General features: G+C 44.8%; 1 protein-coding gene across 1 annotated transcript in view; it reads right to left on the bottom strand.

Moving 5' to 3' along the window:
- The window catches only part of eIF4A (eukaryotic translation initiation factor 4A), a 38,759-nt gene extending 16,359 nt beyond the window's left edge, over positions 1 to 22,400 (bottom strand). The window contains exons 1-5 of the mRNA XM_084593474.1: positions 22,258 to 22,400; positions 20,483 to 20,573; positions 20,249 to 20,381; positions 15,160 to 15,465; positions 11,403 to 11,512 (exon numbers count right to left, since the gene is read on the bottom strand). Coding sequence (XP_084449600.1) covers positions 11,403 to 11,512; positions 15,160 to 15,465; positions 20,249 to 20,381; positions 20,483 to 20,573; positions 22,258 to 22,280 — 663 coding nt within the window. The 5' untranslated portion in view covers positions 22,281 to 22,400. The remainder of the gene's footprint in view (positions 1 to 11,402; positions 11,513 to 15,159; positions 15,466 to 20,248; positions 20,382 to 20,482; positions 20,574 to 22,257) is intronic.
- Between the last annotated feature and the right edge of the window lie 257 nt (positions 22,401 to 22,657).

Genomic DNA, 22,657 nt, shown 5'->3' on the forward strand with positions numbered 1-22,657 from the left:
CAATTCCCTTTTTCCGAATTTCCTCTCTGAAAAATTTTAGTACAGCACCAAATTTAGTGTTAAAATTTACACCTGACTTATCAATATTTGACATATTTCTTATTGCACTTGAAATATTCTGAAAAATAAAAAAAAGACATTTACTTAGGTATGCAACAAAAAAAACCTCATGAAAATCCAATAAGCGGTTCTTAAGATATGATTTTCCCTAGCAGCCACACTGTGCCAAAAAATTGATTGAGAAAACTGCTCTCAAAGGTTGAGAGAACAACAACTTTTTTGTTTCTCAAGTTATGATAAACTTTTCAGGACAGGCTCATGACATTAACAAATTAAAAACCATCTAGTTTCATAGAATTGTGCATGCTAGTTCTCAAGTTACGAAGCATATCACATTGGTTCAAATGGGTCCTTTATATCAGGCCTGGAAAAATTATGAAAGGCACTGGCATTGTGCAATTTGTCATGCTGATTCCTAGATAAGTTCCTCAGGGCAAGACAAAGCCCTTTTTCTAAATTTTCTTGCTAAAAAATAGCATAGCACTGAATTTTTGTTATCAATTAGACCTATGTTGAATAATCAAATTAATTATGACAAATTCCAGACAATATTTTGAATACATGGGCTTGCCTTGCCCTCAAAAATTTATTCAGGTACAGTCGAGCCCACTTATAACGGCCCCACTTAAGGGGGGATGCGGGGCTAAAATCGCGACTTTAAAAGAAAAAACGTGTTTTTTATTTTTTGCTATTTTGGATCCTGCATTTATCAAAGAAGCTTCTCACCAATTTCGGTAGTCATCAGCGCCGTAGAAAATAATAAAGTGAATTTTTTTCACGAGGTGGTGGAGCGCGTTCGCTGCAGAAAGCGCCTATGAACGCTGCTTTCAACGTGCGGCCGCAAAGCGGGCAAGAAACCGAACGCGGAGTGGAACGCCACATTAGAAAGTTTGTTTTTCGCACTTTCTAGCCAAAGATGACCTGCTATGAGTACAGCGCACAACTAAAAAAAAAACAAAAACGGAAAGCCTTATTTTGGGCCGGGCAATTGCGGATTGGCTGGAAAACCGAAACTGAAGCTTGGATTGGCCGAAAAAGGTATTTTTAAGACAAGTGACCTTCGAACGCTGTTTTTGCGCCAAAAGTAGCCTGGCTAACCAGACTGCTTTAGTAAGTTCGATGCTGCTTATCTTTCTTGCGCTTCTGCAAGTTTGTTGCGATCAGTGAGTGGTTGATAGTGGGATAGGAAGATGCCTGCAACAAAGTCTTCGACGCGGAGAAGCTTTGGGAAGCGAAGCAATCGCCACATAGCAGCGTCGAGTTGAAGAGGAGGGCCCTATGTATGCAGCAGGGCACTTTGATTAATTATTTTTGGTCCGAAAATTAAACAGCATGTTCCGAAATGTTTGAACTCATTTTTCTAAGTTTGCACTTTTTGCGAAAACACAACCTTAGGAAAACTATCATTTCCAAACTCTTTCGCTATAAGCGGCTTTCAAGGTGGTTTCTGGACTATATTTTTGTCGGGAACAAGATAAGGCACTTTTTAGATCACTAATTACTCTCCAAGTTAAAAAAAATTGAGATATCTGACATACAATGACAACAAAAAAAATGAAGTTTGTTTTCCAAATGCAGAAATTTTTACAAAAATGCCGTAAAAAGCCCGCAATTCTCCTTATCCTGCACGATGAACTATCTAGAAGGTATTCAATCACAAAAAATTAGTATATCTTCATTGTTTTTGAAATGATAGTTTTCCTAAGCTGACACACCTCTTTGTTCAGTCTAGCAGCTACAAGTTATTACCTATTTGTGCTAGGGCAATGGAATTTAGAATATATTCTAATAAGAGGAAGGTAAGCCACTCCAGAAAATTTTATGAAAATTGGTACAGCCGTTTAAAAGTTGACCCTTTAGCCTAGCATCCCCCTTAAGACGAACACTCGCTTATCACGAACAAGTCCGGTGCGACCGTAAAATATATGGTAGGGCTATGGCGCTCCATCTCGGCTACAACAAACATCTGTGCGACTAGCCGATCGGCTACAGCGAACACCTTGGTACCGCGGACAACTTTCCACATGCAGAGATCAGTCGATCCTGTGCTCTGCAAGCCGCGACAATCGGCATTCCCAATTCCCCCCGCGGCATTTCGCCCAAGGCATGATGAGCGGCGCAGACGCAGCAAGCGGCTTCCTGGTTTATCTCTCGCGGCATCTCGCCAGAGGAATGAGGAGCGGCCCAAACGCGGCAAGCGACTTCCCGGGTTATCTTCTAAGGTATAGGCGCCGAAACGAAAAAAAAAAGCTAGCCAAATGGGCACTGAACGAGTATCGCATCTCGAGGCATCGTGAGCGAGCAAAATGGCGAAAGGCGAACAGAACGCACGAAGTACAAAGACAGCCAACAACGACAGTAAGCAGAGCCAGAGCAGACTCTGGCAGGTAGCCGGCAGAGACCCTGCAGCAGCCAATCCCTCGCATTTTTGCGGAGCGCCCGCTTTGCCCAATCGCAGCCTTGAATTCGAGTGCGGGAAACTCGAAAGCCGCCAGGAGGCTCCCAATCGGAAGCAAGCCACGCCGCCGAAGGTGGCAGAATAAAGCGCAAGAATTCACAAATAAAACAATACCAAGATGGCAGCGCTCAGTTCGACAAGAGAAGAATGGCACGCACGCGAAGTTTGGGAATTTTCGGCACTTGCTCGCTGCTCCGCGGCTGCCGCCGCTTGTTAAATAATTAATATAGAGTATTTCTACGGAGAGTTCGGCATTGATAATTACAGAAATGGTAGTAAGACATACTACCGGAATATATAATCCTCCAAAAATCGACTGCTTCGCAATTTTTCGGTTTTCAAAGGTCGCGTCCCCCCTTAAGGGGAGATGCGGGTCGAAAAACGCGGGTTTTTTCGAAAATGACTGATTTTTTGTTTTTACTTGTTTTGTCAAGTTTAGTATCTCTACTTTCATGAAAATAAAAATCAAAGCTGAGTTCAAACAGGAAATGGGCTGAAATTACGTTTAAAGAGCACACGGTGGCGGTTAAATGACCGAAAGTATGCTATCTTCGAGCGTCCCCGCGGTTGGCGTAGCGCAGTTGATCGCCGTTGCGGATCACATGAGGAGATCAGCCAGGCCGCATTCTCCCAATCACCACAGTTGCCCGGCGTCTAAAACGCAAGCAATAATAAAGAAAAGCATGCCTACGTCGCGTTTTTCGAGCGCTGCGACTGGTTTTTAAATCACGTGGTACGAATCCAGCCTCGCAATTGGCCGCCGCGTGCGCGCATGTGGCGAAGCCCACTTGCTGGCTCCATGCTACGTCGAGGTGCGTTTATGAGTGATGATCGTTCGGCAACTTTATCTTAGTCATGGATGAAGCACAACTGAACCAGCGCAGTCACAGAGGAGTGAAATAGCGTTCTGTTCACAAATATAGAGGACGTTGGCGAAAATCGAGAGAGAAGGCTCGTCCAGTGACAATTCGAACTGTGGCAGTTAGGCCTAGCGAAACCGACGCCGATCCCTCCAGCGTTTCAGATGCCTCCGAGGAATTTGAAGCGGCGTTAGATTGTGCGAGTGCCTCGGAAAAATGGGCATTTCTAAGGTGAGGAAATAGCCTGCGATGAGGCGTCATCTGTAGTTACTGACTTGGCAGCGGCGAACGTTCTTGTGGGCGGCGCGATTTGCCCAAGCCAGCGTTCAGGACTTCCAGTATTCAGGAACCGGCCGCAAAGCGCAGACTCGCTTCGTTTCTTGAACTACTCCGTCAGAACTCTGCCTGCCCGCAATGTGTGCTTTCCACAACATACTGATTGCGGCGAGTTATGGCGTACAAGGATGCGAGCAGAGATTGACAGCGGGAGCTCGGATGAAAGCTTCGCCGTCAACGTCAAAGCTGCTGTGGCGGCCTGTTTTATAGGAATTAAATATGAGCAGCTAGTGCGATTTTCCTCAATTATTGGACTCCACAAGCCAATGCATCATAGCTTGGCACATCCGGAGAAATAACAATGCAGAAACAAATGTCCTTGAAGCTGACTGCAGAAGCGAACACAAATCGCCGCACACTGAAGAAAAAAAGCGCATGTCGGAGTCCACTCGCAAGGGTCATGAGGGAGCGACATATGCTGCAGGAAGTTTCTAGTGCCAGTGGCTGCTTTATGGACAATTTTCTTCTTTTGTTCCAAAGTTTGATTGGAATTGAAGCTCTCTTTTTTAAATAAACATGCAATTTTAACTTCAAATGCATTTTTCTCAAAATGCAATTTTGGGCAATTTTCAGCATTTTCCCTTCATGTTTTTGGTACTTCTGATGCTCATATCTGAATGAAATTTTGCCCACATTTGCTCTGAGGTATGAGGAGTGCCGTTATCTCTTTCAAAAATAAATACTGATCAAATATTTACAAAAAAAAAATAATTACCACATGGTGGTGTCTTGACAATGTAGACTTGCCAGGTTCAAATTTTTCACGTCATTAGCATACTTTATATGTACAGTGAAAGCTCGTTAATTCACAACTCGTTAATTTGAAATTTTGGATAATTCGAAATAGTCATCGTGGTCCGGTCCGCAGTGCATAGAAGTCTATGCGCGTAACAGCTCGTTAATTCACTCAAAAATTGGCGCCGCCACCCATAATTCGAACTGCGCGCCGCCAAACGGCGCTGTTAAAAACCATCGTTGGAAGCTTTCACGGCAGAACGATAGAAGGCACAATCATCGGGGCGCCGCTAGGGTGCTGGAACAAGTACTAAACAGTCTTTCCTGCCGCGACTCCTTCGAGGAACGACGTTTTAGTGTTACCGACCACGGTTTCGTGTTGCATTTCGTGAGCCCTCGTTTTGCACGCCGCTTGTGAGCTTGTGTCCGCGAGATGTGTTCGCGTGGGAAATACTGTGCCAAGACGGTGAAGGAGAAAGTGGCTATTTTACGCGAGGTGGATGAACGGAAGGCCAGCAAAGTGGAAATCGCGAAAAAGCACGGGATTCCACCAAGCACGTTGTCGACGTACGTCCGAAATAGGAAGGCCATCGAGGATGCCTATGAAGCCGAAGATTTCGCCAGCAACAGAAAAAGGCTTCGGTTAGCCAAGTATCCGGAAATTGAGACCGCTGTGATCACGTGGGTGAAAGAAATGAGAAGCGCTGACATTCCACTGAGCGGCCCAATTATCATGGCGAAGGCGGCCGATTTCGCCCTGCGCTTGAATGTGGAAGATTTTGTCGCCTCCGAAGGATGGTTTCACCGCTTTAGAGACAGACATAATCTTGTCTTCCGGGTGTTGTCTGGAGAAGCCAAAGAAGTGGATGCAGAAACTTGTGCCACGTGGCGAAGCGGTGCTCTGCAGCAGTACTTAGAAAGCTACTCGGCACATGATATATTCAATGCTGATGAGACGGCTTTGTTTTATAAGCTCCAGCCCGACAGAACAGTAACATTTAAAGGGGACAGCTGCGCTGGCGGCAAGCGAAGCAAAGAGCGGATTACTGTTCTGGTCGCCGCTAATATGACCGGGATGGAGAAGGTCCCTCTTTTTGTTGTCGGCAAGGCACATAAGCCTAGATGTTTCAAGAACATTAGGACGCTGCCGACGAAATACTCCGCCAACAGCAAGGCGTGGATGACGGGCGAATTGTTTAAAAAATGGCTCTTGAAATTCGATTGGAGGATGGAGCTAGGGAAGCGTCAAGTTCTCCTCATTGTGGATAACTGCTCGGCACACAAAGTCGACGCCGAGCTGAAAGCCACAAGGCTCGTCTTTTTGCCCGCCAACACGACTGCGGCCTTGCAGCCGATGGATCAGGGGGTGATCAGAAACATCAAATGTTTCTATAGGCGCCACATGATCGAGCGCATGACTTTGTGCACTGGAAACCAGAAGACCAGCACCATCACATTGCTCACAGCAATGCACATGTTGGTGCGTGCATGGGAGCAGGTCACGCCGTCCACAATTGCAAACTGCTTCCACCACTGTGGCTTTGCTGCCGGAAGTATGAAAGAAAGTGGCGACGATGGGAGTCCGGAGCCTCTGCCTGCGGCTGTGCGTGCTGTGCTGCAGGACGTCAGTTTTGATGATTACGTTGGAGTAGACAGCGATGCAGCAGTGTGCGGTGCCCTAAGTGATGAGGACATTGTTGCTGAAATTGTTGGGGAGCAGTCTGTCCCCAGTCTGTCCCAGAAGAGGCAGAAGACGAGGACGACGACGAGGAGCAAGAGCCCGTGCGTCCATCCGCGGCAGAAGTTATGGGAACGCTGAATGTCGCGCGCCTTTTCTTCAGCTTTGAAGAGGAGGAAGAAGACTCCCTGCGTCGCATTCGCATGCTAGAAGACCGAGCGAGTACGGTAGCCCTCAGAGAGAAGAAGCAGAAGATGATAACAGACTTTTTTGCTAAATAAATGTTTTTCGTGCCCTCCGGGCATCTAACGCCTTCATTTTTGCTCACTTTCATTAGTTAGAATTTTGGTTAATTCGAACTGGCCTGGCGGCCCCGTGGAATTTGAATTAACGAGCTTTTACTGTACTTTGTTATTAGTTTTTGGCACTCTACAGTTTATATGGATCAAAATGAGCTATCAACTATGTGTGTTTATGAAAGTGATAAAGAAGGGGGGCAAAAGAGTGTATATTTTACACACTGTTACTGAACAGAACAAAAACTATGCAACTTACAATAAAACTAATTGCAGATTTGAAATCAGCATAAAAAACTGAGTTATTAACCAGAGTTTCATAGCTCTAAGTCAAATATTAAAGAAAAAGTGTCTTCGAGTAGCATCTCCCCTTAACAGAAGAAAGGGGGTGACAAAGAGCAAGGTGCTGTGGTGTAAGGCTCCGTAGTAATTTAGACCACCCGAGGATCTTTTTAGCGTGCGCTGACATCGCGTTTCGCCTCCATTCGATCCGGAAGGTCCAGGTTTAAGCATAACAGTTCAGCAAACATCGTGCTAAGAACTCAACCACCGCTATAAAAGCTTTTACATCATCGCAGTTTAGTGGTCCAGAGTACCCCCTAGAATTGTTTTGCGTCACATGATGTGACCGAGAGCCAATAGAAGATCGCGAAAATGTGTTCATATTTGGTTTGCATCTTCCATATGGAGCCACGATAGAGACTAATGTTCGGTGGGAAAGCATGCCCACAGAACGCTCTTCCAAACGTGACCTAGATGGCTGTGCTCTGGAAAGTTTTTTCAGGCTATGGGCGATGCAAAATGGGTTATTTCAACGGTGTTTCATTGGATGATTAAACCGTTTCACCAAATAAAATCGCAGATATTTAATAACAATAGGGCACTTTCAGCCTCAATTTTGGCAAGAGAAAAATTCAAAGGCAATAAAGTTTAAAAGTTTTTTCCAATTTTTTTTCGTCTCTAGAACAGTGTCCCCACTCAAAAATGATGAAATGTAACATTAAAAATTACTGTAAGCCTAACCATGATTGCAATAACATGAAGCTAAGAAAATCAAGTTGTGTCACTGAATGCAAGAAAGTGTGAAGGATTCATGTCAACCACATCCCACAAAACAACCCAAGAACTTATTTTCATTCATGGAAACTGTTCTTGAATTATCAAATATTATAAAGAGTGAGTAAATGTAAGAAGTGACTAGTTAAGGGGGGACACGGCTCTTTGGCACCGAAAATCGGCCTGAAAATCGGATTTTCAATTTTTTCATTTTCGTATTCCTCGCACCATTCCGCATCTGCACGCAAATTTTCATCCTTATACCCCGCGTATTTATGAAGTTATAGCGATTAAAAAATGCAGTACCACACCCACTGCCCTTTAAATCGTGGACAAACGACACCCAATTTCGATCGCCCGGCGCATGAGAACTACGCGCTCCACCGCGGCGATTTTGGTCTCGTTCGAAAGCGCGCGCTTTCGGCTTATTTTTTCTTTCGGAAAGCAACCCTGTGCGCTCCGCCTTCCCCATAAAAAACAAACAGAAAGATAGCATGCAGCGCGCGCTACTATTGGCCGGTTAAGGCACGTGATCAAAATGGCGTCGTTTGGTTGGTTCCGGCAAGCTAGCCCTGAAATGCGGACTCCCAGTGACGCCATTTTGTCTTTCTGCCGACCACGCTAGTGCAACGCGAGAGTCATGCCAGGCGCGAAGAAGTACCGCTCTTTGCACAAGTTCGGGCGAAAGCAACCAAAGAAACGCGTTAAGAATGCGACTTCATTGCATACTGTGCAAGAAGCAAGTGCCAGTGCTGCGGGATTGTGTGACGATCACGTTGCGGGCGGCGACGCTTCTCCGATTCCGCTGGACAACGGCGCCGTTCTTCGTGCCGACTGCAGTCGTGTACGTATTGATACCGCGCCTGTCACTAACAGTGACATAACTCAAGTGAGTGCCCGTGAGCAGGCTACGCTTGATAGACTGGTATCGACGCCGGCGACGGCACGAAAGACCGCGCTGTTCGCCGATGCAAGTGGTGCGTCCGCAGAGTCAGATGCGGACGGAACAGCCTCCTATGCGGTAATTGACCTCAGCATTGTGAATATCCTTCTGGATGCCGTGCGGTGCAAAACGTGTCGTGGATGCGTGCGTTTAATTACCAGCGACCGGAGCTATGGCCTCGCCGTAAAACTGATCGTGCTGTGCGACAACTGCGGTGAGATTGCGGCCGAGTGGAACTCGCGGAGGGTTGACGGCGAGAAAAGGTGCAATCCTTTTGAGCTGAATATTCTGGCTAGTCGAGCAATGCTGTCGACCGGTAACGGCCAGACAGCAATGAACGATATCTTTTCGGCGATGGGGTTGTCGCGGCGCGGGATGCACAACAAGACGTTTCAACGGCATCTGAAGAACACACTGCAACCCGCTGCTACCCGAGCCGCCACGACCGCTATGGCACAAGCCGCGCAGGCAGTGGCGAAGGTCTACGATGACTTGTGTTTTGGGCATAGGGGGAACATTGCCGTGTGCTACGACGGCACATGGATGACGCGCGGACACTCATCACATATAGGCGTCGGTGCCGTGGTGGAACTCTTCACTGGTTACGTGCTTGATTATGTGGTGTTGTCAAACTTTTGTCTGGGCTGCGAAATTGGTCCCAAGCCAAACACTGACGGCTACGAACTTTGGAAATCACGCCACCAGTGCCAAAAAAACACCAACTCCAAGGCTGGTCAAATAGAAGTAGAGGCTGGCAAAATTCTGTTTGAAAGATCTCTGCAGCGCCACAACATGCGCTACACAACCATGCTATGCGATGGGGACAGTCGCACGTTCAGTGCTCTTAAAGATGGTGCAATCTATGGCTACATTGAAATAGTCAAAGAGGACTGCATAAATCACGTGCACAAGCGTATGGGAGCAGCTTTGCGCAACCTCTTGCAGAGACACAAGGGTGCAGGGAAGCAAAGTCTTGGCGGCAGAGGAAGGCTGACAGCTGATCTAGTTGACAAGCTGGCAATATATTATGGCCGAGCGCTTCGATCAAATGTAGGTGATGTGGATGCCATGCAGCGAGCTGTGATGGCGACATATTACCACATCACATCTACTGATGACTGCCCCAAACACAGTTTGTGTCCTACCGGTGAGAAGTCATGGTGCCGCCGCAACGCTGCAAAGGCAAAAGAGGAGCCTGCACCAAAGCACAATTACAGTCTGCCAAGAGATGTGGCTGATGCTCTTTTGCCTGTTTATAGTCGTTTATCAGAGAAGAGCCTGCTGCAGAGGTGCATTCGGGGGAAGACCCAGAACTCGAACGAAAGCTTCCACTCTGTCATCTGGACCTTGATCCACAAAGAGCGGCACTCATCACTGTTTGCTGTGGAAGCAGCCACAGCAGAAGCTGTGCTGCGCTTCAATGCCGGCTGCAAGCATACAGCAGCAGCAATTCTGCAAGAATGCAGTACAAATGTGACAGAAACTGGGTCCAGGAGAGCTGAAGAAAAGGACTTGCACCGTAGCGTACGTTCTGCAAAGAAGCGGGCGGCTTCGCTTGGCGTTGCTAAAACAGAAAAAAGAAAACACCGCGACAGCATGCACCCCGACTATGCTCCTGGTGCATTTTAATAGCATGAGGTCTTTGAGGTTGCCCTTCCTGATTAAATGCCGTGAGGCTTGAGTGCTTCCGACAATCCCCCAATTTTGGTAGTGTTGCATTTTTTAAAGATCAATATCTCTGGTCCTGTTCTTGCTATTGCTTTAAAAAATTTTTTTCTAGAAAGGGAATCCTGCGAGTCTCATGAAACCAAGGTAAATGCAGTGACGACAAAAGAAAATTTGCTGAGAAGGTTATGTTGTCTTCGGTACCCAAATGAAATTTTCCTTTCAAGCGTTTCCTATTGCGTAACTTTGGCTCAAATTGGCATAGGCCATTAATTTTCGCTTCAGATCACTTTCCACCTGTTTCTGATCTTGTTGACATATCAATCATTGACATAATTTACACCTACATGCTGTGAAGTGTTTTTCCTCGTTTTCTCAAAACTGCAATTTTGAGGGTGCTGCAATTTTGGAGGAGAGATATCTCTTAGTCTATTTGTGCTATAGCTCTCATTCTTGTCTTGTTAGAAAGAGAAAACCTTCGACAGTGCCGTAGGACAAAAATACGTACAGTTATTATGCGGCAACATTTACAGAATTAATTATCAATCTTAGGTGCCAACCTGGGCTTTTATTCATAAAAGTTTGACTTATTGTAACTTTGGTTCAAATTCTTCTACCACGTTAATTCATGACTAGCGGCACTCTATGATCCTTCTAGATCACTCTGGCAGGGCTATTCTCCTCATGCCATAAAGTGTTTAGTAATTAACTCACCTCCAAACGAAGAACATGAATTAGGTAATATTTTGAAAGCTATTTCATCTACAAGAAAACTAATCAGATATTTGAAATCAGCATGCAAAAGTACATTAATGGTGCAAGTTTCAGTCAGATCCACCCATAAATAAGAAAAAAAGTTTTAAGAGGGGTGTCCCCCCTTAAGTGCTCTGCAAGACAAAGCAGCACTTAAACTGGCTATAAAGTGCTATTGTCAATTTAGTAAATTTCGACAGCGTTTAAGGGTGCTCACTGTGTGCAGAAATGGAGAGTTCCCTCCGCAATGAGGACCTTGCACATAAAAATTCGTGGCACCCCATTTTGGGAAAACAGACTCGTGCTCATCTGGACCAATAATGGCAATCACTCAGCAAAATGCATTTCAGTTCATGGGCCTAATGATATACATGGGCATCGTGAAGGTTCTACGACAGATTTGTACTGGAATGCAGGAAGCTTCTAAGCAGTCTCCTCCCACAACTGTTCATGCTGTGAAGCTGCTTTCTAGCTTTGCTCAGAATCGTCTGATGTCATCAGAACGATATAAGAAAACAATGTTTCCATTCTAAAAGTTTTGCAACAGGCACAAGCAACATACCTGAATGTTTGAGTTTAGTGTCCGGAACACATCGTAGATCTGGTCTTTGAATCCTCGGGACAGCATTTCATCAGCCTCATCCAACACAAAAATGCGGATGTTGTTTGTTCCTAAAATAAAAAGGGTGCAAGGTGTACGATTAACACAATGTATATGCAACCAGAAACAGCTGAAACCAGAACTTGAAAGCAATGGCTGTGTTGCACCAGTGATTGAGGTCTCATGGCAGATTTTCCCATGGCACCTCACCCAAAACCAGTGGCACACTATATGACCTTGCGACATCTGTGGCCGTCCTGCAATTGCACGGTCCCAGTGCTTTTATGGTCAGTTGCCTGCTACTACACGATAAAATGCAAAGCTACACGACATGCTGCGCAAAAAAACAACTGCCTATAGCAATTTCAAACAGCATTGCACTTAAGGGGGGGCATGGTTCTTAGAGCTATTTTTACCTTTTGGCAAATTGTAATGAAAGTTCACAGCCTTACTGAATTTTTCATGCTGATTTTAAATATGCAATCTTTTTTTCCTGAAGCCTAATTAATTTGCAAGATAATAACTTCTGTTTAAGGCATTTAAGGCCTCAATTCTGAAATAATGAATTGTTAAAAACTTAAAATTAGAGCATGGTTAAGTAGCCAGAAAGGTAAAGAATGAAATGTTGGGAGCAGTTTCCTGTATGTTAATTAGAAGTCATTTTGCAGCTTTATTAATTTCAGTATACAAAGCGTGTGTACCAAGTGGGAATAAACTCAAAATAACTAACTTCAACTTTCAAAAACAAACAATCTGCTTCCAACATTTCACACAGCAAACATTCAGCTTCCTATTGCAAAAAGAATTTCAGCTCTATGTGCTTTGGGTGGCGAAATATTGAGGCCGCAAAATTGCAGGTCGACAATGCATGTTTTGAAAAAAAGAGCAGAAAAAGAAACGCTGGATTATTTAACAGACATTTACTGGTGCAATGCACATGGCTAGAAACCGTCAGGGATGTACAGACGAGCCCCCTTATAACGAACCTGAGCGTCGCGCGGAATTCATCCGTTGTATCCAGAAGTTCGTGATATGTGGGCCGCCCACAGAAAATATAGACCATCAATGAAAAATAAAAAAAATAATCCAGAAAAAAAAGTGATCGTTGTCTGCCTCTAAGCGTACATCCGATGACGGCGGTTTCAAGCTTTTTCAAAGCTAAGATGTGTTCGTCCCCGAAGGCCTTTAAATATACAAAATTTTTAAGTTCCTCAATATGGTTCACTGCTGTGCTCATGCAGCTGTCGTCGCCGGATGCTTCGGAGTCGCTTGATGCCCGCACTTCCCGGTTGGCCCTCTCATCGCAAAAAAGACTCCGCGACTTCAGCATCATCGTCCGCATCAACAAAATCTTGCCAATCAATATTAAGACCGGCCAGCTCAGTGTCAACAATGCACCGCCACAAGTAGTCATCAAGCTGCTTTGTTCAGTTGCGTTGGCGAAGCCGGCCTTGTGAAAACAATTCCGGATGGAATCATGTGTCACTTCCATCCACGCTGCTTTGACCATTTAAACCGCAGAATACAGAGAGATCTGGAGAGGCACAAAGGCAGCAGGACGATCAACTGCAATCAGCATCCTCTGCACAACACGGCGCCGGTAGGCCACTTTAAACGACCATATTATGCCCATGTCCACTGATCGCCCTTGTGATGTCGCGCCTGGGGGCAGAAAAAGCAGCTCAACTGCCGTAAATGAAGCCTGCACATGGTGGGCAGTACAGTTGTGAAGAATGAGAAGAACTATGCACTCTTTCTTTATCATGCTGCTGTCAAAATCAATGAGCCATTCTGTGAACAACTCTAGTGTCATCCACGATTTTTAGTTGTGTCTGTACCACACAGGTATGTAAGTGCGGAAGCAACATGGCTTCTTTGACTTGAGGACAAATGGCAAGCACCGATCGCTTCCGTCCATGTTCGTGCCCAGCAGTAGTTATCCGCACTTTGCTGTGCTTACCACCAGCACATTTGTCCCCCTTCATAGCGTGCATAGAATAGGGCCGTTTCATCGGTGTTATGTATGTCCCTTTCAGCATACCTTGATACATGGGCCAAGTTCGTAGACAGCCACATACTGACGTCTTCGTCATTTACTGCTGCCGATTTGCCATTGATGCACTTGAAAATTATCCCGTGGCGGAGCTCGCGATTGAGCCAGCCGTTTTCAGGGGAAAAATAAGTCCAGGAGAAATGCAAGGTCTTTTGCTTGGACAACATCAGCAGCCCGCTGATAGGCACATTGCGTGCCCGAGCGTCAAGAAACCACTTAAGGAGTGCATCTTCAATGTCTGCTATGTGGCCTTCCGTAGGCACTTCCTCGTCGCAGAGTCCGTGGCGGAACACATGTAGATTTCATTTTTCTCTTTCAGTATTGTGGATATTGTCGACTTTGACAAACCATACTTTTTAACCAGTTCCTTGAGAAAGATCTTTCAATATTAAAAGTTTTGTGCCTAAGTCTAAAGCTTTACGCCTCACTGCTGAAGTAGACGCTAGCGAGTTCGGCATCTTGAATATATGCTTCACAGCACTAGGAAAAAACGCACCAGCACAACTGCAAGCAAGAGAAACGAGTAAACGACTACACACTGCACCACTGTCAGTCGTGAGACGCAGGGATAGAGGGAAGGGGTGAGGGGGAATGGAATGCGGGTTCGACAACACGATTGCATGCTATGTTGTCGATTGGTAGCAAACGACTGTTGCTCTGACGTTCCAGTGCCGAACGAGATGTTGCTTTCGGTCCTTGCCTTCGACCTGCGTATTCACGTGGCTCACGTGTGCTAGGCTTGGCTAGCTTTTTTTTTCGTTTCGGCGCTTTCTTTGCTGTGTCGCCATTCCTCCGTGCCTCCGTCTTAGATGCCGCGTTTGATAACCTTTGAGCCCACCTCATTTCTCCGGTGAGATAAACCGGGAAGCCGCTTGCTGCGCCTGCGCCGCCTCTCATACCTCGGGCGAAATGCCAAGGGGGAATCGGGAATGCAGATTGCTGCGGCTTCCAGAGCACAGGATAGTGTGCGTGTTTATTCATCCTCGTTTGTCTCTGGCTGTTCTTTCACAATTTAGCTATGAACCAGCTAGCCCAAACCAAAGTCTAGATTCAAAATATTTCCTGTGAACGTTGCAATTTTCCAAAACAGCATGCTGCTTGACATTACTCTGTCCTCCCAAGTAAATGCAGTGCTGAGAACTGCTATGTCACCTCTGCTCCTAGCTTTACAACTTGATCAGACAAAGCAGGCGTGGCCAAGCTCATCTCCTTTGTCCACAAAGGCCTTGCAGACCAAAGTGTAGACATGCAGAAAGAAACCGTTCCCCTTCCCATTTGCGTGTGATGGTGCTGTAGTGCATATTTCTACAGCTGCCACTGCCATCAGATTACCAATACTAACTACCACACACTAGTCTTAGTCCGCCATGTTTCTTATACTGCCTTACTGAGTGGATACCATGGTACTAGTATCACAGTAAAAGCTGCACCGTCAGCACATAGTCTAGTATTTAACACTGAAGCCCACTTCTCTGTCTTCATAACCAGCAAGTGTTCAGTTTAACGGCAGAATTGGTATAGAAATTTCTACAATGCACAACCTCAAAACTACACCAATCTCGATTCTTTCTTGGTTTTACCACATAATTAACTTTTTAAATATCATTAAAGGAATTCACTAATTAGACACCATTGTGAGAACACACAAGCATGAAAAGTACGTACGCAGGGCCTTGCGGCTGATCATGTCGAAAACACGCCCTGGGGTGCCAACCACCACATGAACGCCTTTCTCAAGCTTGCGGATGTCCTCGCGCACGTTGGTGCCACCAATGCAGGCGTGGCACTGTGCGCTCATGTAGTCACCCAAGGCAATGACCACCTTCTGTATCTGCTGTGCCAGCTCCCGCGTGGGTGCAAGGATCAGTGCTTGGCACTCCTTCAGCGATGTGTCAATCTGCTGGAGGATGGCAATCGAGAAGGTTGCCGTCTTGCCAGTGCCCGACTGGGCCTGGGCTATGACGTCCATCCCTGAAAAAGAGACACCAGTGCCACTCAGCAACCAATGCAAAAGGGAGCACATTGGTGCAGGGAAGAGTGCCTCTACTGTCAGTCAGTACTTGGACAAAGGTCACAGATGGGTGCCCTCTGCACGATGTTGAGACAAGTTTCAATATTGCATCCTTTGCTGTCAGACGTGCAGATTTAAGGCACAGCCCGACTATTAGTAGATGCTGAGACAAGCATTACTGCAATCGCTGTAGTGTGCTGAACTTTCTGACAGTCTACCGCTAAATTACGTCAGGCATGCATAAGCATTTATGACCATATCAATTCAAGTACTAATTGGTTCCTCGCACATGCACACTGTGCAACTTGTAATTCACCTATATAACAATTACATTTCACAATGGCATTTTCGCGGCCACCAGTGAAAAGTGGCTCACATCTATGACTCACTCCCTTGACACCTGAAGTGTTACAAAAACTGAACGAAACTTTTTGTTCTGGATATAAAGGCAATACTGTTGTGTGTAATTTCATGGCAAATGTGGCAAATGATGACAGCCTATTCTTTGCAAACGGGAGTCGAGGCAGTGGTGGAGCTCTCCACCGACAATATCCTTAACTACATTTAGCTTAAATCTTTTGTTTGAAATAAAAAATCAGCCCGAAGCCTCACTCAGTCAGATGAGTGATGTATGAAAACCTCATCCACGTCAATTGAACACTGACTGCAAGACCGAACAGAAGGAAGTTGCAAGGTGTCTCGCAAAGCACTGTTTTCAAAATCCACGACTTTTCCAGGTTTTCCCTGAATATTTCAGTTCAAATTCCCTGACGAGTGAAGAGTGAAGTGTAGCTGCTGATGATAAGCATAGACGAAAAATTCACAACGAAAAGCTATTTATTAACCCTAATATTCAATTTACAATGGTGAAAAGGCTGTCATTAGTTTTAATGGCCGTTAAGAACGTCAAATGCTTAATGAAAATTAAATGTGCACAGATACCAGCCACAGAGCACGCGAGCCGCCCACCCCACAAACAGCCGAACCAATACAATCCAATATGCCTACGCGCTTGTCGCATACAACTCTCACGCAGCGCTTCCGCCTATTTTGTTGAGTACCCGCCTCACAGGTGTATTGGTTCTTCTATTGTGACAGCTCAGCCATGCACTGGCATCTAAGCAATACATCGCGCTTTGCCTTGTGGCGCTGGCGAGACAGCACAGGAAAAAAAATAACTGCATGAATAACATCCTTGCCGTGTGCCAGCTTAAAATTAAAATGCACTGTGGAATATATTGTGTTATTTTTCCAGATTCGGCAAAATTTTTTATGGTTTCCCCAACATTTCACCAATTTTTCCCAGTGAATAAAATTTCTACAATTCCCAATTTTCCTGGTTGCTAGACACCTTAGGTCTCACCTAGCGATGAGGATGCCATGCAGAAAGCAGTAATGTCAACATGTCACCATGCCACATGAACCAACAGCTAGTCTGACCACAGTCTTTGCCAATGTAGCAAGAATTCTTAGCGCCATCATAAAGCGGCAGAAGGCAAGGATGAGCCCCAACCAGGGAACATTTATAATTTGACAGCAGTGAGGCAGAGGCACTTGGACAGAGCTGCTAGAAAGGTGCCAGCAAGAGCAATCTAAATAACTAGAATATCTGAAGAATACCTAAAGAGTCAACTCCACTTGGTAATCTTGAGTTCTGATTCCCCCCAAAATATTTTTCCTTTTGCTGTAGAAGCAGCCATCGCAGACACAGTGCTGCATTTCAGCACCGGCAACTACCACGCAGCAACAATCATTCTTCAAGTGGTGATATGTCATCAACCTTCACCTCTTTCCAAGACAATATGAAAAAATGACGGCCAGTAAAAAGAAGCAAGAGACTGTTCAATCACATAAGTAGTCAAGTGAAATACCTTCGTGGAGTTTGATTTCATGGATGATTTCGGGCGGCAAGCATTTGATACAAGTAAACACACATATTTACAAGACGGGCACCTGGTGATAAGACAGCGTTTTTCTTTTTACAAGCATAAGTATAATACCAAAGTGGGAAGATCTAAACTGTTTCATTGATTCATGTGATGCCAATGTTGTATTACTCACAGAAACGAGGCTTTCTGCTAAGACAGAGAGCAAGGAACTGTTTGATTGCAAGAAGCGTTACAATGTTTATAGTGTTTGTCAAGAGGGCAAAGAAATGGAGGAGGTGTCCTTTTGTCAAGTGTGTAAAAGTTCTGCCACTATTAGAGATGGTTAATTGTGTCTCTACCTAGTCCTATACTACCTCCAATTCAAACACTGTTCATTTCATTACATAAACAACAGCATTGGCCATTTCTTTCACTACTTCTCATTAATTAGGGTATTGGTGACAAAACTAGATATCCGCCTTGACAGCGACCTGCAACCATTTGACCCAGATTGTGGATTCGACCAGTCGGGTTAACCGTATCTATAGTTTTGAGCTTACCAAAGTCTTGAAAAGTCCCTTAATCAAATTTCATCTATATTATGGGTTGCTGGGCCTGAATACCACATGCATACATCAGCTCCAAAAGGTGTTGCGCCACTGCTTTCAGCAATGGATCCCCACATAATGGCAAAGGAATACCAGTCTCGAGTACAAGATTATTTACTCCCGAGGCACATATCTGATTGGAGAATCTTATGTCTACATAAAGGTGCTTGAAAATGTTTTCTTTATATGCTAAAAATTATAATTTGATTATAGTTTGGACACAGAAGTATTCTTGAATTGAAAGCATCGGCTTCTTGTGGAATCACGGTAATTTCATTTCTTTTTCTTTCCTCAAACTAACTTGTACCATTTAACATCTCTATAATAAACTTTCGTCACTGCAGCTGTATGGGCTTGCAATGAGTTTAGCAAACTGACCTAAAAGACTCCTTGTTCCATCGCAATCTTTAGATAGATGATTATTTTAGTGTGCTAAACTTTACCAGGGCATCAACTCTTCAAGAAATTATTCACCTCCAAATAAAAGTAATTACACTTCAAGCTATTTGCTACACAGAAAAAAAAAGGTTTAATATCAGTGCATAGATCTACAAGCCTACAAGTTTCTTAAAATTTGTGCACAAATTTTACACTCTGCAGAGCAGCGACAGCTTTCACCTAGACATTATCTGTCTGGTTTTACACAGTTGAGCTTACTGCAAATATCACCCCTGACCCCTTTTAAAAATCCTTATGATTTTTACCAAAATGACACTTTCACTTATGATGACATACCAAAAACATTTGTATCTACTATAAATTTCTTCCTTGGTTGTCGTAAAAAACAAATCGCTTGCATTATCAGAATAGGACAGATGGACGATTCAACATTCACTGCATTTCAGCTTTACACGCTACGGGTCATGTAAATTTTCATTGAAGAAATTCAAAGCTAGCGAACTTCAAAAATGTCTTGGCCTGAAGTTTGGTGCCAGATGCGAAACAAAAACAGGCAGAATAGACAACAAAATCGTGAAGATATCTGTTTCACAAGTGAATCCATCAGAAAATCCAGAACGAAAAAAAAAGTGCGGATAAACAGAGCAAATATGGGTCACGAACATTTCTGGAGCGATTCAAGGATTTTTAGCACAAACACTTGAGAACAGTATAAAGAAGGCCCACAACTGAACACAATTACTTAAAAAATGTTTTTGGTCATTTTTCGCCATCTCTAAGCCAGATCCCCTTAAGTCAATGTAATGCAACACTTGTCTCGGAGATTTCAAAATAATTCATCTTGGTTTAAGAACTTGTGAAATACATCTGCATTTGTTTTTAATACACTAAGCACAGATGGTCCACTCCATCATTTAGCCATTCGAGGGGTGCTTGTGCACAATATGAAAGTCTCTGCTGGTGGCTTGTATGCCCTCCCTAGATGGCACATTATGGCCCAACTGGGAGGAGCTGCCAACTTGGGCAGCACTTTTGAATTGAGATCTCAACCTAACAGAGCCCTTGGATACTGATTCAGACCCGCTACTACAACAACCCATTCTCCGGAAAAGCCAACATTTGAATTGCCGTTGCGAGTGAAAAATCAAGGGCTTAATTTAAGACTGAAAACCCACCTTTCAAAACACTACTGCTGTTTTCCACACAATGTAGTGCCTAATGCTATGAAAATTATGCACAAGTTCCAATAAATCATCAGAAGCTGTTATCGCCAACCCAAACCCAAATGACCTGCCCCGGGCCTCAGCAAGAACTCACGTTAGCCACTATTGCTAGCCACCTAGAATGACTAAGGAAGCTCAAAAAAAATTACCATCACAATGACAAAAAGTTCTCTTTCGACCCCTTTACACCCCTTGAAATCTAATTACGAATTAAAACATCCCTCAGGTAAACCACACGAAGCAGTGAACATGAACTGAAGGTTGTGAACACGAGTGACTCCATGAGCTTGTTACTAAAGTTGCTGGCCGCAACAGTGACGTGCTGTATGCGGACCACTCACCATTCAATATTTAGGCTGTTAGTATCAAAATAACAATGCATGTGGAGCAATGAGCCAAACTGTGCCCCCGCCAGCAATTACCAGCTGCAGCTGCTGCAATGCTCGACATCTACCACTATCATACCTTTCACATAATTTCCAGATTTACCAAAGCTCAAATTAAACATAGCATATTTGCAATCTTGGGACACCCAGCTGTGGCTAAGCCTTCCCATTTGGTGTCACTCGGGCGCCAACAGAGTCAGCCAGCCTAACAAACAATAGAACAGTCAAATTCCGAGCTAGTGCTAGCTGAGGTACTTACCTTTGATGCATGGGATAATGGCTCTCTGCTGGATAGCAGATGGCTTCTCAAAACCATAGGCATAGATTCCACGCAAGAGCTCTTCACGGAGGTTCATGTCATCGAAGTTATCAATGATCTCCTCCCAATTACTCTGCCGAAAAGAAAAACATTGCATTAGCTCAGCGCTCAATGTAGCTATTACTCCCTACACTACATGCTGCAGAATGAGGGCATAAAAAACAGAAGGCTCACCTCGATAATGCCATCCGGCTCCATGCCGGGGGGCCCATCATACTCCTGGTCCTGGCGTTTACCGTCAGACTCCCAGTCGTTCGGCCCATTTCTGTAAAAGCAGCAATCAGCAAAAAAAAAAAATGAAGGTAAAAAAAAACTACAGCATTCCAGCTAGTTAAGCCAGCTGGAAACAGTAACTGACCTAGACCAGAAAGGCCACACGATAGCCCAAAAGCAAGCCCAGAACCATACTGCTACTGCATTGGCATGATTCCATTATTGATGCAATTAATAGCGGGAATAAGCAAAGGGAGATACTCTGCGGAAGGAACGCTGCCGGCAGTTATGTCAACACGCCACATCAAATAAGTGCGACAATATGTACCGTCAGTCATTGAGGCCTTGGAGACTTGTTTCCCTCTAAGGCCTCACCCAAAACCGGCGTTAATAATGTCCGACCTCTCGACGATCCGAAACCGTTTGATACAACCCAACGGTAGCGGTGCTTTTAAAGGTCGTGTATCAAATTTGCAGCAAAGCCCTCGAAAAGTAACCGCTTACCCTGGCAAGCAGTGCCGATCAAGGGTTGACAGCGAGCTATCAGATCGCTTAGTCACGGTGCAAGAAAATTTTAGACAAACACTTACACCCAGCTACACAAGCCGGCAAAATGTGACCTATCCCGACTGTCTTCGCCTATTTTATCTACACAAACTAGAGGTACTGACTACTATGACCTTTATTTTGTGCATGATGTTAGGTGGCAGCCAACTGAGGACAAATGTTAACGCCACATCAGTATAAATCTTGGTGAAACAAGTGCATGCCAGATGGTTCCAATCCGCAGTTACGCGCATTCTGAAATACAAAAACTGTCAACAGCGCGCACGACTGTGGAGTTAGGTGGGGTGTCCGCCCAACTCTTGACAACCGGAAATGCCGGAAAACTTTGTTATGGCCACCAGAAAGACCATTTCAGTCAGTCATCAGAAAATGTACATATTCCTTATCGGCATCAACCGCAGATGAAGCTGGAGAACTTAAAAAATGTAGTGCAATGTACGAACCTTTTTCTTTGTTAAATTTTGATGACCGACCAAGAAATCGCCAGAATATATGAACCCAAATATGTCGCAGTGGTGGTGGGAACATCTAAATGCGTATTTGCTGCTCACAGACTCCTACATGAGTAACGTTGAAAGCAATACTAGCTCCAGAAGAGAGATGACACGCCGCAAGGCCTAAACTAGGCCTAACCGCAGACTCCGGCGCAGTTGAACCGGCGACACGGCGCAGTTGATAACAGGCAACTACGTATTTGCCCAAACGGGTGCCCAACCGTAATTAACGCTAAGTGGGTGTTACAGCTTGGCCAATGTCATTAAATCACCTCTGATGTTGTCTCGTACGCTGTTTCAAACGCGCCCATTCAAACCACCGACCGGCTGTAGGCGGGTGGGTTTAGTACGGTTCGAATGGCTGGACGAACTTGAACGCAACACAAGTAAGGAAAACAACTAACTGGCGTCTCCTGAAGAGAAGTCATCCATTTACTACGAAAGAAATTTCACCTAAGGCACCGTTTTCTGATGCACGTGTTATCCACAAAGCAGAACCAATTCGCCATGATGGCCGTGTCACAAGACGGGCTACAAAAATTCGCCGATTTTGAACATATGTGCCATACAATCATCCTCAAGTGTACTTCATATTAATAACTGACTGTTTAAAAGTCTACTCCAATCAATTTTAGCAAAGTGCAGACGAAAAATATTGTTGAAACAGGAGCTCACCTTTCATCGTGGGAATAGGACATGTTCGCATGCAATTAGTGCGACACGAAAGGAAAAACCGGCCGCAGTTTCAGACCTTGTATCCCTCCGCTTTATCGTGCCGGCGGCGCTTTATCGCGAGATGGCTTACAAAATGACAAATAAAGTAAAACATGTAACAAAAAGTTATATCTTAACATTTATGTTATCTATCATGCTTTACCCGTTTGTATATTTGCCAATATAAACTCATGATTGTAGGGACTACGATACGGTGTCGGAAGTACTTCCGCTGATGTCAAACGGCGCGGCGGCGCGGCGGCGCTGCAGCCGTTTTTGTTGAGTTTTAGTTGGTTGTAGTACGCGGGACGTTTTTTCGCAGATGTGGCTTGAATTTCTCTGTGCATTTCATTGCCTCCAA

Source organism: Amblyomma maculatum, chromosome 2, assembly GCF_055883805.1.
Source record: "Amblyomma maculatum isolate TAMU_Amacu chromosome 2, ASM5588380v1, whole genome shotgun sequence".
NCBI classification, from domain to species: domain Eukaryota; kingdom Metazoa; phylum Arthropoda; class Arachnida; order Ixodida; family Ixodidae; genus Amblyomma; species Amblyomma maculatum.